This window comes from Dipodomys merriami, unplaced genomic scaffold (genome assembly GCF_024711535.1).
Source record: "Dipodomys merriami isolate MVZ:Mamm:240054 unplaced genomic scaffold, mDipMer1.0.p SCAF_68, whole genome shotgun sequence".
Lineage (NCBI taxonomy): Eukaryota > Metazoa > Chordata > Mammalia > Rodentia > Heteromyidae > Dipodomys > Dipodomys merriami.
In genome coordinates, this window is record NW_027206268.1 from 2,867,430 (window position 1) to 2,882,967 (window position 15,538).

The window sequence follows — 15,538 nt, forward strand, 5'->3', positions numbered from 1 at the left end:
GGATACCTATATCAAAAACAAACCTTACAGCGACACAGCGCCCTGTAGAATACGACTTACGCTCACATGTTGATAGCTGGTTGGGAGCTTGGTTGCTCATTACTGCCGTCCAGCACTGACAGCAGATACCACTAGGTTAGATGAAGCTTTTTTTTTTAGATTCCATATTAGAAGTGCAGCTTGTACTTCTACTGAATGAATGTAATTTTGATCACCGTGGTAAAGTTAAAAAAATAGATTAAAAACGAGAATTGAAATCAAACGATCTTAAATCAGAGACACATGTCTATCCGCGATCTGACCACGTGCCCGCGTGCCACCTTGCTCGCTTCGTAACCGCTCATCTTCACTTCCACCCCGCTGACCGCGTTGTCCCCGCCGCGGCAGCACAGATGACGGCCCCAGCGTGCAGGTCGGGCCGTCGCCGGCCTGCTGACACCCCCCAGCCCCTCCCTCCATTTCCTGGGTTCACTCTGAGCAGAAGCCAGAGGCCGTGTCCCTGGGACCTCCCCTTTACCCCACAAGCGCTTCGATGCTCTCCAGTCGGATTCTTTCTTTCTCTCCGGATGTCTTCCCCCAGATCCCCTCCTGGCTCTCACGCTCTTCCTCCTCCTCCTCTCTGGGCTCCTTCACCTTGCTCCTCGGGGAGACCCTGGCCGAGCGCGCACGCTCCGTGCTGGAGCATTCCACATATCCACCTGCTGCTCCGTCTGTCCTCTGTACGTAGTTGACCTACTTTGTGATCTGCCACATTTAGATGCTTGAGTACGTCTAGAAGCTAGGCACCCTTATGGTGGGGAGGGGAGGGGGCAGGACATCTTATTTTGCTCACTCTCATCTAGAATGGCAACTGGCCCATGGAAGATGGACAATAAATATATGTTTAATTAATTAATATGGCCCATAATCCTATGTTAGGAGAGAGGGAAAGTGCATTTGATGGCTGCATCTGGGTCAAAAATGACCTCCGTTTTCTAGATTATAGGCTAAACTTAACACCATGAAGGGGAAGATATATAGAGATATATCTATATGTACAAATATATACCTAGATATCTATAGATAAATCTCTGTATAGATCTATATTCATATATAGATGTATATAGATATAGATATACCTATATCTTCAGATATATATAGATATACCTATATAGGTCTATATAGATATATCTGTATCTGTAGACATAGATAGATCTAGATCTATATAGATAAATCTATATAATATATGTCTATGTACAGATCTAGATGTATTTATAGATATATGGATTTAGATCTATCTATACATATCTATAGATCTATATAGATGTAGATCTAGATGTAGATCTACAGATATATCTGTACCTGTAGTTATAGATATATCTATGGATATCTTCCCCTATAGATATATCCCAAAGCTGAACACCAGTTCTACAGGCATGCATAAGGATGGTGTTCTGTGTGACTGTGGCTTCAGAATTGAACCGTTGTGATGTATTCTTGCTCTACAAGCTGATGATCAGCATGAATAGATCTTCAGTACGGATGTCAGAATCGATACTAGCTCTACCCTGACGTTTCTAGCACAGGCAGTGAAAAGAGAGCTCTGGGGCCCATGTCTAAAAAGATTCAGATAAGCCAGCCACCCATAGTTCATGCCCGTCATCCTAGCTACTCTGGAGGCTGAGATCTGAGGATCGTGGTTCAAAGCCAGCTCCGGCAGGAAAGTTCCGTGAGACTCTCATCTCCAGTAAACCACCAGAAAACCGGAAGTGGCACTGTGGCTCACAGTGGTAGAGCACTCACCTTGAGCAAAAGAGCTCAGGGACAGCGCCCAGGCCCAGAGTTCAAGCCCCATGACCAACAACAACAAGAAAAATATTTAGAGAACACGGACACCATTTGGACAAGAGCCACCTTTTGACTGAGGCATATCATATTCATGGGAAGAAATGTTTGTAATATCCGGCCAGTTCTTTCTTTCTCGCTCTCTCGCTCGCTCGCTTGCTCGCTCTTTGTTGTTGGTTGTGGGGTTTGAACTCTGGGTCCAGCACTGTGCCCAGGCTGGCTTTGAACCGAGATCCTCAGATCTCAACCTGTTGAGTAGCTAGGCTGACACAGGTGTGAGCCACCGGGCACCTCTGTGTGTGTGTGTGTGTGTGTGTGTGTGTGTGTGTGTGTGCTTGCGTGCATGTGTACATGTGTGTGCGTGCGTGTGTGTACTGGTGCATGGGGTTCAGGGCAGGTACGACACTCCCTGGAGTGTAGGAGCCCCGAGAAGCGCACTTCCACAGCCACCATAGACAGTGTGTGAGCACCCTCCCCGCCCCCCCCCCCCAGTCCCAGAGGACGCTCTGTGGTTCCCAGGCTCTGTCATTCTGGGGTCCTGACGGGGATCTGTTAGCTCCACTCGAGGATGGTAAATGTCACTCAGCCGCATCCCCCCCCCCCCAGCTGCCTGCGAAACCAGGGCTAAACGGAAGGAAGGGTCCAGGGCAGAGGTGCCCATACCACCCCATTGGTCACCCACCCTCCTCCACACACACGCATGCACGCACGCGTGCGCATGCACACACAACCCTCGTGTGTTATTTCCAGACTGTTTCCGTACCGCTCACACCGGTGTGGAGCTTGGGGGAAAAGTGATGACTTTGGGGAATAAATATTATTTCCAAATAGAGATTTCCTAATCAACTTGGAAGGTCTTGGGGTGTGTGTGTGGTGGGGATTGTATTATCCTGCTTGGTGGATTGTTTCTTCGTTTGTATTTGCAAGCCTCCCGCCCCCCCCCCCCCCCCCCCCCCCCCCCCGCCGGCGTGGCTCGTTTGTAACACTTCCCACAGCTGCCCGGCCCGGCGCGGGGTTTCTGTTCCTGTCTCCTTGAAGGACACCTTTGCTTCTCTTTTCGGAGCACTTTTTTTTTTTTTTAAAGTCTTACATGCAGGACCAGAAAGCAATGTTTGCTAGAATGTTCCTTTCTACTGCACCGTAATTCTGCAGCGGACGCTCCAGCTCTGCTGCCCTCGTCACTACCCTCTCCCGTCGCTGCAAGAGCTCCACGCACCAGTGCCACACCCAGACCTTCCACCCAGAAACTCCAGCAACCCCTCCTCCCCTCCTCCTCCTCCCCCTCCTCCCCTCCTCCTCCTCCCCCTCCTCCTCCCCCTCCTCCTCCCTTTCTCCTTCTCCTCCTCTCCTTCCTCCTCCTCCTCGTCCTCCTCCTCCTCCTCTCCTCCTCCTCCTCCCCTCCTCCTCCTCCTCCTCCCCTCCTCCTCTTCCTCCTCCTCCTCCCCTCCTCCTCTTCCTCCTCCTCCTCCCCTCCTCCCCTCCTCCTCCTCCTCCTCTCCTCCTCCTCCTCCTCTTCCTCCTCCTCCTCCTCCCCTCCTCCTCCTTCTCCTCCTCCTCCTCTTCCTCCTCCTCCTCCTCCCCTCCTCCTCCTTCTCCTCCTTCTCCTCCTCCTCCTCCTCTCCTCCTCCTCCTCCTCCTCCTCCTCCTCCCCCCCTCCTCCTCCTCCTCCTCCCCCCCCTCCTCCTCCTCCTCCCCCCCTCCTCCTCCTCCTCCCCCCCCCTCCTCCTCCCCCCCCTCCTCCTCCTCCTCCTCCTCCTCCTCCTCCTCCTCCTCCTCCTCCTCCTCCTCTTCTTCTTCTTCTTCTTCTTCTTCTTCTTCTTCTTCTTCTTCTTCTTCTTCTTCTTCTTCTTCTTCCGTTTTTCCCCCTATTCCTCCACCCCTGCTGGTCTTGGACCCCTCTTTCTCCTCTCTGTCACAAACATACAACCATGGCATTCTCTGTATATTCCCCCCACCCCCAAGCGATCATTTTCCCCTCCTCTATTCTCCACACACCATTCGGTCTGCAAAAACCACCAGCCATTCTCGCAGCTCCAGCTAGACTGGGGGGGGGGGGGGGCGGAAAGGTCAGAGTTCAAATCGAATGGCATCGCTCTCCCTACGTACAGCCGAAAGGCGGCCCCTTGGCCCACGATGAGAGCACCCGCTCAGCGGCTGTTTCTCCCTCTCTCCACAGCCCCCTCCACCGTTCCCATCATGCACCAGGTCAGCGCCACCATGAGGAGCATCACATTGTCATGGCCACAGCCCGAGCAGCCCAATGGTATCATCCTGGACTACGAGATCCGGTACTACGAGAAGGTGAGCCGGGCCCGTGCTTGTAGGTGTGAATGACCGAGAACCCACCGTGTGTGAGTGTGTGTGTGTGTGTGTGTGCACGTGCGCATGTGCTTTTGTATAGGACAGCGATTTGTAGCTTGTTTGCGTGCAAAAAGAAAGGGAATGAACACAGCACAGCTTTTGGAGCAGCAGTTGAGGAAGGGGCTGTGGAGGGACAAATGTGGGCCAAGAAAATGGCACCGAACCAGCCTGTCCACAAGGGATTCAGGGCCTCACTTCCACCACGATGAACTACAGAGTGTGCCGCAGTCCTAGGAAGATACAGTGCTCTCTGTACTAACCGAACACACACACACAGTGTGCTTAGTAGGTTTATTGATTGATTGGGTACCTAATATCTGGATGATTTCTGTCCTCAGGAGACGGACTTTTTTCTTTTGCCAGGACCTGGGGCTTGAACTCAGGTCCTGGGCGCTGTCCCCGAGCCGCCCCGTGCTCCAGGCTAGCGCTCTAGCACTTGAGCTACGGCTCCCCTTCCGGCTTTTTTCAGGGTAAGTTTAGTGGAGAGACGAGTCTCGCAGACTTCCTGCCCGGGGCTGGCTTCAGACCATAAGCCTCCGCTCTCAGCCTCCTGAGTAGCTATGATGACGGGATCACAGTCTACTGCAGAAAATATCACGGTTCGGGCTACGGACAGATAGACGGATGCTTCTGTCACCGTCACACAGCTGAGATAGGAGCCGGTGACTCATCTGAGCAGGTGGCAGAGCGGGGGGAAGCGGTGGAATGTATTGGGGACCACCTGCTCCTTGTCTACCCACTGGCCCCCACAGGCTCCACTTCAGCAGGGAGAGCGGCACAAAGTCACGGGCTCAACACCAGACCCAGGATGGAAGCCACGTGCCTTGTTCCAGTGGCTCCACTGTGAAATCCACACCACTGAGAGACTCAGCCCCCTCGCCATGTGAAAAGAGGAAGCCAGCTCATTAATCCGAGCCAGTCATTAGCACGCGTGCACGCCACTCAGATGCCCCACCCATGCCACTCAGATGCCCCAGATGCCCCGCCCCTCAAATGCCCCGATGCCCCGCCCACACCACTCAAATGCTCCAGATGCCCCGCCCACGCCACTCAAATGCCCCAGATGCCCCGCCCATCCCCGGGGGCCCTGCGTTCCTGACCAGGTTCCAGGGAGCAGAGCGCTTCCCTGGTGACTGAGATGTTCTGTCAGTGCCGTGGTTACCATTCAGCACGGGGCTGGAGACCTTTCTCCTTCGAGTACAAAGTGCTCCGCGATGAAATTCATTATGTTTCCTTGACCACGTCCAACGTGACTTTTAAGGAAAAAGACCCTAGCCTGTGAAGTGTGTTCAAATAACCACAGTGAGAATTTGTCACACTATCCAATAGCTAGCCTGTTTCGGATACACATCTATATATCTATATCTATATCTATATACCTGAAATACATATACATATATGTGTATATATATTATATATATTATATATGTGAATATATATACATATATATGTATATATATTATATATATTATATATATGTATATATATGTGTATATATATATATTATGTGTATATATATTAGTTGGATCCTTAAAAAGAAGAGGAAAAAAAAAACACACTTAACCAGATATAGTTCCAATTTATAGACAATAAAGCAGAAAGGTTAAATGACCCAGCCATCTCCCTACAGGTCACCCCCCTCCTCCCCTCTCCCCCCCCCCCCCACTAGGGAGTTCCAGAACAACCGACATTTTTTTCTTCTATTTTTTCCAGCAATAGAAACTTCTAGGCTCAATACAGGAGTGGCTACCACTGCCAGTGATACCGAAGATCTCTAAATTAGTTTGGTCCTTAAGATCAGCCGGGCCCCGGTGGCTCACACCTGTCCTCCTAGCTACTCAGGAGGCTGAGAGCTGAGGAATCGGCAGTTCAAAGCCAGCCCGGGCAGGAAAGTCCGTGAGATTCTTACCTCCATTTAACCACCAGAAAACCGAAAGTGGCGCTGTGGCTCAAAGTAGTAGAGCGCTCACCTTGAGTGAAAAAAAAAAAAAAACACACAACAAACAAAAACTCCGGGACAGCGCCCGGGTCCTGACTCAAGTCCCATAACTGACCAAATAAAAAAGAGTAGCCATTACGTCTTCATCTTCAATCCAGGTCCTTGTAGCGAGGGGCCGCCGCAGGCCTGCCCCCCAGGCCCGCGGAATCCCGATCCTCAGAAAACGCAAATGTCAGTCGAATCCAGCCCACAACACGTCCCGGACTTCATCCAGAGTCACCTTGCCTTCATCCTCTGCCTCCTCCTCCCCTCCCGCTCCACGCCCAGCTCCGGGGGGAGGGCAGTCACGGGCAATGCCAGCACAGGGAGCATGTCCCGGCCCCCGGTAGCGCTGTATATAGAACACAGGGAAGCTGGCCCACTGGGCCGCCACTTCCCAGCAGCTCATTAATGGAGAGCTCAGATGCTACCGAGCTGGTGACACATCCCCCCCGCCCCAGCTTCTCCTCACTGGCACCCAGCCCCATTCATCATCCGCTCTTGTTTACTGTCTGGTAGCACTTTTCACTCCTGGTGTCAACGCTTGTAGGCAAACCCAGGGAAGGGCCATCTACATCTGCTCTCTGCTGTCTTGATGATGAAGTGTTTGCATCTCGCAGGGCACTTGGCAAAAAGCGGTCCAGGCTAAGCTGGGTTGGCTTAGATGGGGGGGGGAGGGGGAAGTTACCCCCTTTTAAGTGTCAAGATCATTTTTCCCCCCTCATAGAAACCCATTTGGACCGTGGCACTATCTTGTGCTCGGCTGATGGGTTTAAATAACTGGACTGCAGCGTGCCATTGGCTCGTTCACTTAGCACGGAGGTGTGGGAGGGCTTGTATGGGGGCCGGGGTGGGGGGCGGGGGATGGAGAGCTAAGGGAGATGGAACGGTGGCCAGCCCTTACCAGCCACACCCCCCGACTCTGATTAGATGATCAACCAGTCACAAGCAACCCGGCCAATCACTCAGACTCATCTGCCCGGAACTGATGGATGAGTTTGTGGGCAGCCAGGACCGATCCTCGTTTTAATCACTCGACTTCCTCCCAAACGTATAGACCGTCCGGAGATGACGAGCTGACGCTAGGTCCTGGCGATCCAGATGCCAGTATATCAGAGCACGATGTTTTTTGTTTTTGGGGTTTTTTTTACTTGTTTTTAAAGGGAAAGCTACTGAGCCAGTGCTTGGTCTGTCTCGAAGCGGTGCCTGGTCCTCCATCATTTATTCCCAGCAGTGTCCTGCTCGCTTGTGTCCTGGGAACTGTATTCTCCCTGGCAAGGGGGTGGCCACGAGGTGATTTTCCCAGTTTGGAAATCTTGGGTCTCCAGGATATCAAACTAGTGATGAACCAAATCTCGTGTGTGTGTGTGTGTGTGTGTGTGTGTGTGTGCCTCCTTTGTATTCACACTCAAGTACAGCATCTAGGAATACTCTCCAATCACCCATTTAACCGCCTGTCTGGCTCACCGACTGACTCACAGATGGATCACAGATATGGCTGCACACCAGGCCATCCTGGCATAGGCAAAGCACTGAAAATGAGCGTTTCTACCCGGGCGCTGGTGGCTCACCCCCGCAACTCTCACTGGCCTGTGATCTCAGGAGGCTGAGACCTGAGGATCTTGGTTCGAAGCCAGCCCGGCCGGAAACTCTGTGAGACTCTGGCCTCCAGGGAACCGCCAGGCAGCCAGAAAGCGGAGCTATGGCTCAAAGTGGTGGAGCGCTCGCCTTGAGCAAAGAGGAGCTCAGGGGGACAGTTCCTAGGCCCTGAGTTCAAGCTATCGGACTGGCAAAACTAAACCAAACAACAACAACCAGCCGCCTTGATATCCTATCAAGTCTGTGCACCCCAGAGGGTCCATAAATGAATGGGCTACAGAGGTCAGAGTGGAAAGTACAGAAGAGAGGCAGCCGGGAAGGGACGGCAGGTGGCTGCCATAGCGGGGAGGCTGAAGAGAAGGGGCGCACTCCCCTTGGATGTGGGGCTCGGGCGTGCAGACACAAGTGTGCGCGTGTGCGCGGGGGACCATTTACAACGCCATCGGCTGCATCGGCTGCGTGGGCAGAGGCAGAGACAAGGCCGACCAAGAGGGAGACCAGTTCTCGTAGATCTGTCAGGACCAAGGGCGGGCTGAGCGTGCGGGCTAGCACCAGCCGGGCGGGGTTGATACAGCCCTGGGGAGTTGGCCGGTGACGAACTTCCTCCCACTCTTCTATCAGGAGCACAACGAGTTCAACTCCTCCATGGCCAGGAGCCAGACCAACACGGCCCGCATCGACGGGCTGCGGCCGGGCATGGTGTACGTGGTCCAGGTGCGCGCCCGGACGGTGGCCGGCTACGGGAAGTTCAGCGGCAAGATGTGCTTCCAGACCCTGACCGACGGTGAGGCCCGGCAGCGGGGGAGGGGAGGACGGGTCCTTTATTCATCCCCACCCCTGGTTAGAGCTGCGCTCCCTAGACCTCAAAACTCCCTTCTTCGTCAACCCCGATGATCTGATCTCCCAGCAGCCTTTGCGCCATGCACAGGTGCACCTTTCTTCTCCATAGTTGGTGCATTCATTTATCTAGCACATACCTACCTATCTGCATTCATTTATCCATCCATCCACCCATCCACCCATCCACCCATCCATCCATCCATTCCTTCCTTCCTTCTTTAGGAGCCGTTTGCAGAGAGCTTTTCCCAATGTGAGTCTTATTTCCTGACGCCTCCCAAATCGGAAGTCTTTTTTTTGTTTTCCTTTTGTTAGTTAACTTACAAAGGGGGATTTTTTTTTTTAAAGCTGTTTTCACATAGAGTTCTATTTTAGGCCGCTGCTGATAGACTGGGTACCTGATAAGACTTTTATATTGACTCACACATTTTTTTTTAAGTACTTGGCATTTTTGGTTTTTGTTTTTTGTTTTTTTTTTAATGCTGATTAGAGAACATCTAAAAATCCAATGCGCCTAATTCCAAGAGCAGCGGGTGATGGTGGATGTTTTGCTGGTATCACGTCTGACCGGGAAACACTGACAGTTGAACTCTCCCAGCCGCTCACCTGGCTGCTTTGCCCCCTTTATCTCTAGAGCATTGACATCCGCACCCCATTCTGAGTTTATCTGGGGCACATTCTTTCTCTTTCCCCCTTATATTCCGAGGAGGGTAAGAAGAGGCGTAAGGACGGTGAGCCGGTTCCTTGAGATTAACAGTGGCTCCTGGGGGAGGGAAGAGCGCAGAACCATCTGCTTTTCCCCAAAGGACCGAGCCCCCTCATTCACCGTCCAGATTTATAGGCACTGTGGCACAAGGAATACTAGGTGAGGTTCAAAGCCCCAAACTCTCCAACCTGCTCTGCGCGGCTGGTCTCCCTTGGCAGTTCTATTAGACAAATCAAGAATTGCTCCCAAGAAAGCTATTCCTTTTTCTTTTTCCCTTTGCATTTGACAGTGAAGTTTCCGCAGACCCCAGAGGGGGGCTCAGACCTATCAGAGAGCCGTGGTAAGCGGCCAAACTGAGGAGGAACCTCTGTCTTCATGACGGACGCTCACACGGGGGTGGCGATCCCGTTTGCCGGGGCTTACCCAGGCCTGGCTGCAGCCCAGGGAGGAAAGTCTGAGGGCTGAGCGGTGGTCCACGGTGGATGACAGGGTCATGGGGTCCGCCCGTGTGGTCCCCACTCACGGTCACTGCCCATACTCGGGACTGGTGACCGCCACCTCGATCCCAGCCACCAGCCCGCTGTTGGCCAGCGTGCTGACATTTGACTCGGCACGGGCTGCTTTTGATGCCGGTGGGGTTTCACGTGGCTTCGTAAGGTTTCCTTAAAGAGATGGGATTGATCTGATAAAGACAGTGTGAAGGACTCCGTGGTTGTCATTGTCATCTTCCGCCTCCTCCTTCTCCTCCTTCTATTCTTCCCCTTTCCCCTCTTTCTCCTCTTTCTCTTCCCTCTTATTTCTCTTCTTCTTTGCCTCCTCCGCCTTTTCTTCCTCTTGTTCCTCCTCCTCCTGCTTTTCCTCTTCCTTTCTGCTCTTCTTCCCCATTCCTCTTCCCCTTATCTTCCCCTTCCCCCTCACTTCCCCTCCTCCTCCTCTTCCCCTTTTTCCTCCTCCTCCTGCTTTTCCTTTCCCCCCTCCTCTTCCTCTTCCTGCTCTTCTTTTCCCCCTCCTCTTCCTCTTCCTGCTCTTCTCTTCTCCCTCTTCCCCCTCCCCTCCTCCTTTCCCTCCTTTTTCCTCCTCCTGCTTTTCCTTTCTCTTCCTCCTTCTGCTCTTCTTCCCCCTCCTCTTCCCCCCCTCCTCCTTCTTTCCCTCCTCCTCCTGCTTTTCCTCTTTCTCTTCCTCCTTCTGCTCTTCTTCCCCCTCCCCTTCCTCTCCCCCCTCCCCTTCTCTTCCTCTTCCCCTCTTGCGTCTTTTCCTCTTCTCTTTTTCCTCCTTGTCCTGCTTTTACTCTTCCTCCTCTTCTGCCTTCTGCCCTTCTTCCTCTTCCCCCTCATTCTCTTTTTCTTTCCCCCTCTCCTCTTCCCGTCCCCCCACTTCCTCGCAGAGAGGAACGCGATCCGCCCTTCATTCTCAGAACCCGTGTGTCAGCGCTGCTCAGTTTCCATGGTTGTCGTTGTCATTTGGAGTTGGTTGTCGTTGGGCTTTTCTGGTGACTTAAAGATGACTCTCTGTGCCAGGCGCCCGTGGCTCACACCCGTCATCCCAGCCACTCAGGAGGCTGAGAGCTGAGGATCACGGGTCAAACCCAGCCCCACCGTGCACCACATCCTCGCCGCTCCAGCCCCGTGAGAATATTAACTCCAGTGAACCACCAGAAAAGCAAAGCCAGACGTGAAGGTGTGGCCCACCTTCTGTGGTAGCGCGCCAGCCACGGAGGGGGAAAAAGCTAAGGGACAACACCCAGAGCCCTGAGTTCAGAAAGATCAGAGCTTACTCTTGGCTCTGGTCCGGCGGCGGAGCGCGGGCACGGAGCGTGCCAGTCCCACCTGCGCGTTCCGGCGTTGGCGTGGAGGAAGGAGGGAGGCGCAGGCCGGGATGCTCACCGCAGCTTCTCTCCCCTAGACGATTACAAGTCGGAGCTGAGGGAGCAGCTGCCCCTGATCGCGGGCTCGGCGGCGGCTGGGGTTGTGTTCATCGTCTCGCTGGTGGCCATCTCCATCGTCTGCAGCAGGTGGGCCGTCCCCCGGGACCCCTCTGGTCCTGAGGACTCCCCCCCCCCCCCCCCGCTCGCCCCGTCCCCACCCTGGCTCTAGGCCAACAGGAATGAGCCCTGCACAGACACCAGCCTGAAGGCCTAACGAATGCTGAATGCTGTTGGTTAGCGCCGTGAGCCCCGTGCTGGCTGCTTCCCCAATGGCCAGCGCTCTTGTAGGCTTATACCAGGCCTGGACTTGAAGGCAGAATCTATCTGTCCACAGAATGAGCAGGGGGAGGGGGCGGGGGGGGGGAGGGGTCCGCCAGAAAGCTGGCCGGGGCAGGAGTGGAATGTAAAACCCCGCAGGGTGAGCCCATCCGCCGGCCTTGACGTCTGGATAGAGCACCCCGAGTTGATGCCCCCCCCTTCTGTGTATCTGCAGGAAACGGGCTTACAGCAAAGAGGCTGTGTACAGCGATAAACTCCAGCATTACAGCACGGGCCGAGGTGAGTAGCAATCACACACACACAGAGCCAGAACCAGCAGGCTAGCGTGCACAGAGATCGGTGCAGCCACCCAGGGCCCTCGTGGTCGCTCCCCGTCCCTGCAGCTTCCCCATCTTGCCCTGTGTGTCCTTCCCGGGGTACTGGTTGGACTCCCGATGGGCTGGATTACCTTCTGCAAGGACAAGCCCCATCTGGAACTCTAAGGGTTAAAAAAAAAAACAAAAAACACAGATTGGGTTTAGCAAAGTCAATGAATCCTGAAAATCAGACTCAGTGGGGGAAAGAAAGATGGAGGGTTCTCCGCGAAGGCCATCTGCCTTATCTTATCCAATTGAGCGGCTGGGGGGAATGTGCTCACCCAACTCACAGATAAGCCGCAGTACAGGAACGGGGGACTGGCGCCGGAATATCTCCCCAAGTGTTTTCTTCTTAAACGGCGCCCGTTCAAAGTTGGCCTTCCCCTGTCCTCCCATGCTCGGTTTTGTGTTCGTTTGTTTTTTAAATAACCTGTGGATGAAGTGGGTTTTTTCTTTATAGCTACAATTTCTCTCCCAGGTACATCATTACATCATAAAGCTCTGTGCCCCAATCATTCCTTCCTCCGTATGGCAGATGGTTTTGCAAGCTCCCAAATAGGTCCTCCTGCACCTGTCCCCCCGTCTCCCCGCTTGCTCAGGCCCGTCCAGCGGACTCGCTCGCGCTGTTTTGTTGTTGTTTCCTTGGTCGGTCACAGGGCTTGAACTCCAGGTCTCTGAGCTTCTTTTGCTCAAAGGCGAGTGCTCTACCACTTTGAGCCACCGCGCCACTCCCAGTTTTCTGGTGCGTTCATTAGAGATCAGAGTCTCACGGACTTTGCTGCCCGGGCTGGCTTCGAACCACGATCCTCAGATCTCAGCCTCCTGAGTAGCTAGGATGACAGGCGTGAGCCACGGGTGCCCGGCTCTCGCTCTATTTCTAAATCGCTCCTTCTGGATCTCACGGAAGGCCCCCGGGATCTGTCCTAGCACTCTGGGGCTCTGCCCTCTGGCAGGCTTCCTTGGTAAGGAAAATCTCAGCCCCCCCCCCCACATACACATACACCCCCTACTCCATCCGCAGTGTTCTCCCCTTTCTTCCCGATCGTTTGACAGGAGACCATGAGCCGGAGAAACAGATCCCAGAGCCACACACACGGGCAAAGCCTGTCCTCATCCAACTGCTCTTCCTAGGAGCAAAAATGGACTCCACAGGCCAAAGTTCTCACGGACCAGATTATTTCCTTTATCCCAGGCCACCTGAGACGGGAAAGTGATGTTGTTCATAGCGGTAGCTGGGCCTTCAAGGAATCTATGTTGTAGCAAGACAGTAGCTGGTTCGAGCTACGCAAAGGGCATTCTGCAGCTGTGGCTCTCAGTCTCCAAGGATGGGTGTTCCATACCCTCCTCTTTCCCCTGGGTCATCCTACAACCATCTTGCCCCCACCCCCTGGTCTCCAGTAGATGGAAACACATGTGCAAGAGTCCTGTGGCCTGGGGGGGGGGCAAGAGGGGTTTGTGGAAGACTGAGCTTCCGTAGCTAAGCAGCTCTGGGGCATGGCCACGCACCCACTGTGGTCTGAGACCACATACCGCTCTCCAAGAGTGCCGGGCCCCCCACGTCCCGTGTGCCCCTCTCCCTCCTCCCCCCTGGCCGCCTGATTCCACCACCCCCGCTGTCCTTGTCCCGACTCTTGCAGAACGAAGTGTCCTAACTCCGCAGAACAGGTCAGCGCCTCGACCCTGGGCGTGCCAGCCAGCACTTCCGGGTCAAGGGACCTCAGCAGGAGGATGTGGCGGCATCTGACCCTCCGGGGTCCGCACCAGCCAGCCCCCGGCTTCCCCCCGAGATCCACCCTTGAAGGGTCACCCTGGCCGGTGACCCCTCCACAGAGCCCCACGTCCGAAGTCTCCGGGAGGGAGACACGCCTGTAAAGGGGGAGCAGGAGATTTTTTTTTTTTTGGCCTGTGGTTTCCAGGGTCCATACAGAAACCAGCGTCCAGCCTGCGTTCACGGGAGCGGGGGGCGGGGGGGTCAGGGGGGCAGGGGGGCAGGGGGCCGGGGAAGAGCAGCCCCAGCTCCGACCCCCGATGTCCTGGTTGGTTTTGGTGAGTCTCCCCCCCACGCTCTACTCTAGAAAGCGGAAGGCTGGGGGATTCCTGGTGGTGCATGTGTGCGCCCGTCATGGCACCCACAGGCTCTGAGAGAGAGTGCTGGCTCTCCTTCCCTGACTGGTTTGGGGGGGAGGGGGCGCAGAGTTGGGGAGGGGGACAGACTGAGAACATAATGAGGTCTCCAGGCCCTGAGTCCTGCCTCCACCGCAGGTCCTGGAAGGACCCCCCTCCAAGTGGGTTTGGAAAGAGACCGTACCCAAACCAAGAGCCTGGGACCTGGGTTTAAGGCTGGAGTCAGCAATCACATGCCTTCCCGGTCCGTCCCTTAGAACACGATGGCTGATCCAAACTTCACCTAGACAGGGTGATCTGCCAGGCCAGGCCAGGCCAGGCCAGGCTGAGTAACCTCTCAGAACGTGATCGTCGACTGGACGTCGGGAAATGCAGTCGGGGAGGGGGCGTGGTTCGTGGACCTTCTTCGGGCACCACGTGTGTTCTAGTGATTGGTGTGTCTGCCTGCCTGATGCTCTGAGTTGAGTGGGGTGTGTCCGGGACCCGGTGACTCGAGGATAACGGGGAGTTGTGAGTGAGCGAAGGGCCTTCAGAGAGCAGCTTCCTCACGAAATGGCTTGTGTGGAGAGGCCACCACAGGGCCACTTGCTCAGGTTTTGATGGAAGACAGCCCAAACAAATGGACGATGTACCCAAAGACTTCAGAGGGCAGCCCCTGCTCTTCAGGCCGGGGCAAGAGGAGAGCAGGGCAGGGAGAAGGCGGGAGTGGGAGTTCAGTCCCCACCAAAGGCTCAGAGAGGCTGTAGGCTGCATCTTGGAGATATCTATGTCTGTCTGTCTATCTATCTATCTAGATATAAAATAGTCTCCTGAGGGAAAATATTGTTAACCGGATACAGATTTTTGTCTCCATCCTAACAGAAAGTGAGTAGTTCCTTCAGCCAGGAAGGGAGGCCGTGGCGCTAACCCTCGTCCTGTTCAACCTCTCGTTTGTGTTATTGTTTGGCTTTTTGTTTTTAACTGGGTGAGTTGGACGGCCGCCGAGCGCCGAGCGCTGCTGCTGGAGTTTGTAGGTAACAGTTGGGAAGCAGAACTAACACCGTCAAAAGACGGAATCAAAATTCAGAACCAGCCAGCAGCTTTGAATGCTAATTTGAAATCTGCAAGACGGGAATGATAGCGGGATAAATCTGGAACCCAGTGTTTAGGTTCAAACCAAAAAAAAAAAGAAGGGAAAAAAAAGGGAAACGAAACAGTGCAAAGGGAAGGCTGAGTTCCAATTCATTCATCTGAGAGGAGGAAAAAAAAATCTTGTTATTTAGTTGAGCAAACGCTCAACATCATCACCAAAAGATCCTGCCCCTAATAACACTTGAGCAAGGACTCGTATGAAATGCTTCCCCTACACGGAATCAGCCCCAAGACTAAGTTTCGCATTTAAAAAACAATTTTTTTTTTTAAACGCAAAGCCTTGGAGAGGACAAGTAATCTGCCGGGTGAGAATGAATGATTGGTACGTCCAAGTTTCAGACATCCTGGTCTGTCTGCCCATCTGGTTCCCTGACGAAGGTTCAGCTCAGAACATCCCAGCACACGTCCTGTGTGCTGGG

At 54.0% G+C, this 15,538-nt stretch overlaps 1 protein-coding gene across 2 annotated transcripts in view; it reads left to right on the forward strand.

Moving 5' to 3' along the window:
• Ephb1 (EPH receptor B1) overlaps window positions 1–15,538 on the forward strand; it is a 337,284-nt gene that overhangs the window by 260,747 nt on the left and 60,999 nt on the right. For both annotated transcript variants that reach the window (XM_070005466.1, XM_070005465.1), the window contains 4 exons: window positions 4,001–4,125; window positions 8,384–8,546; window positions 11,208–11,316; window positions 11,723–11,787. In XM_070005466.1, coding sequence (XP_069861567.1) covers window positions 4,001–4,125; window positions 8,384–8,546; window positions 11,208–11,316; window positions 11,723–11,787 — 462 coding nt within the window. The remainder of the gene's footprint in view (window positions 1–4,000; window positions 4,126–8,383; window positions 8,547–11,207; window positions 11,317–11,722; window positions 11,788–15,538) is intronic.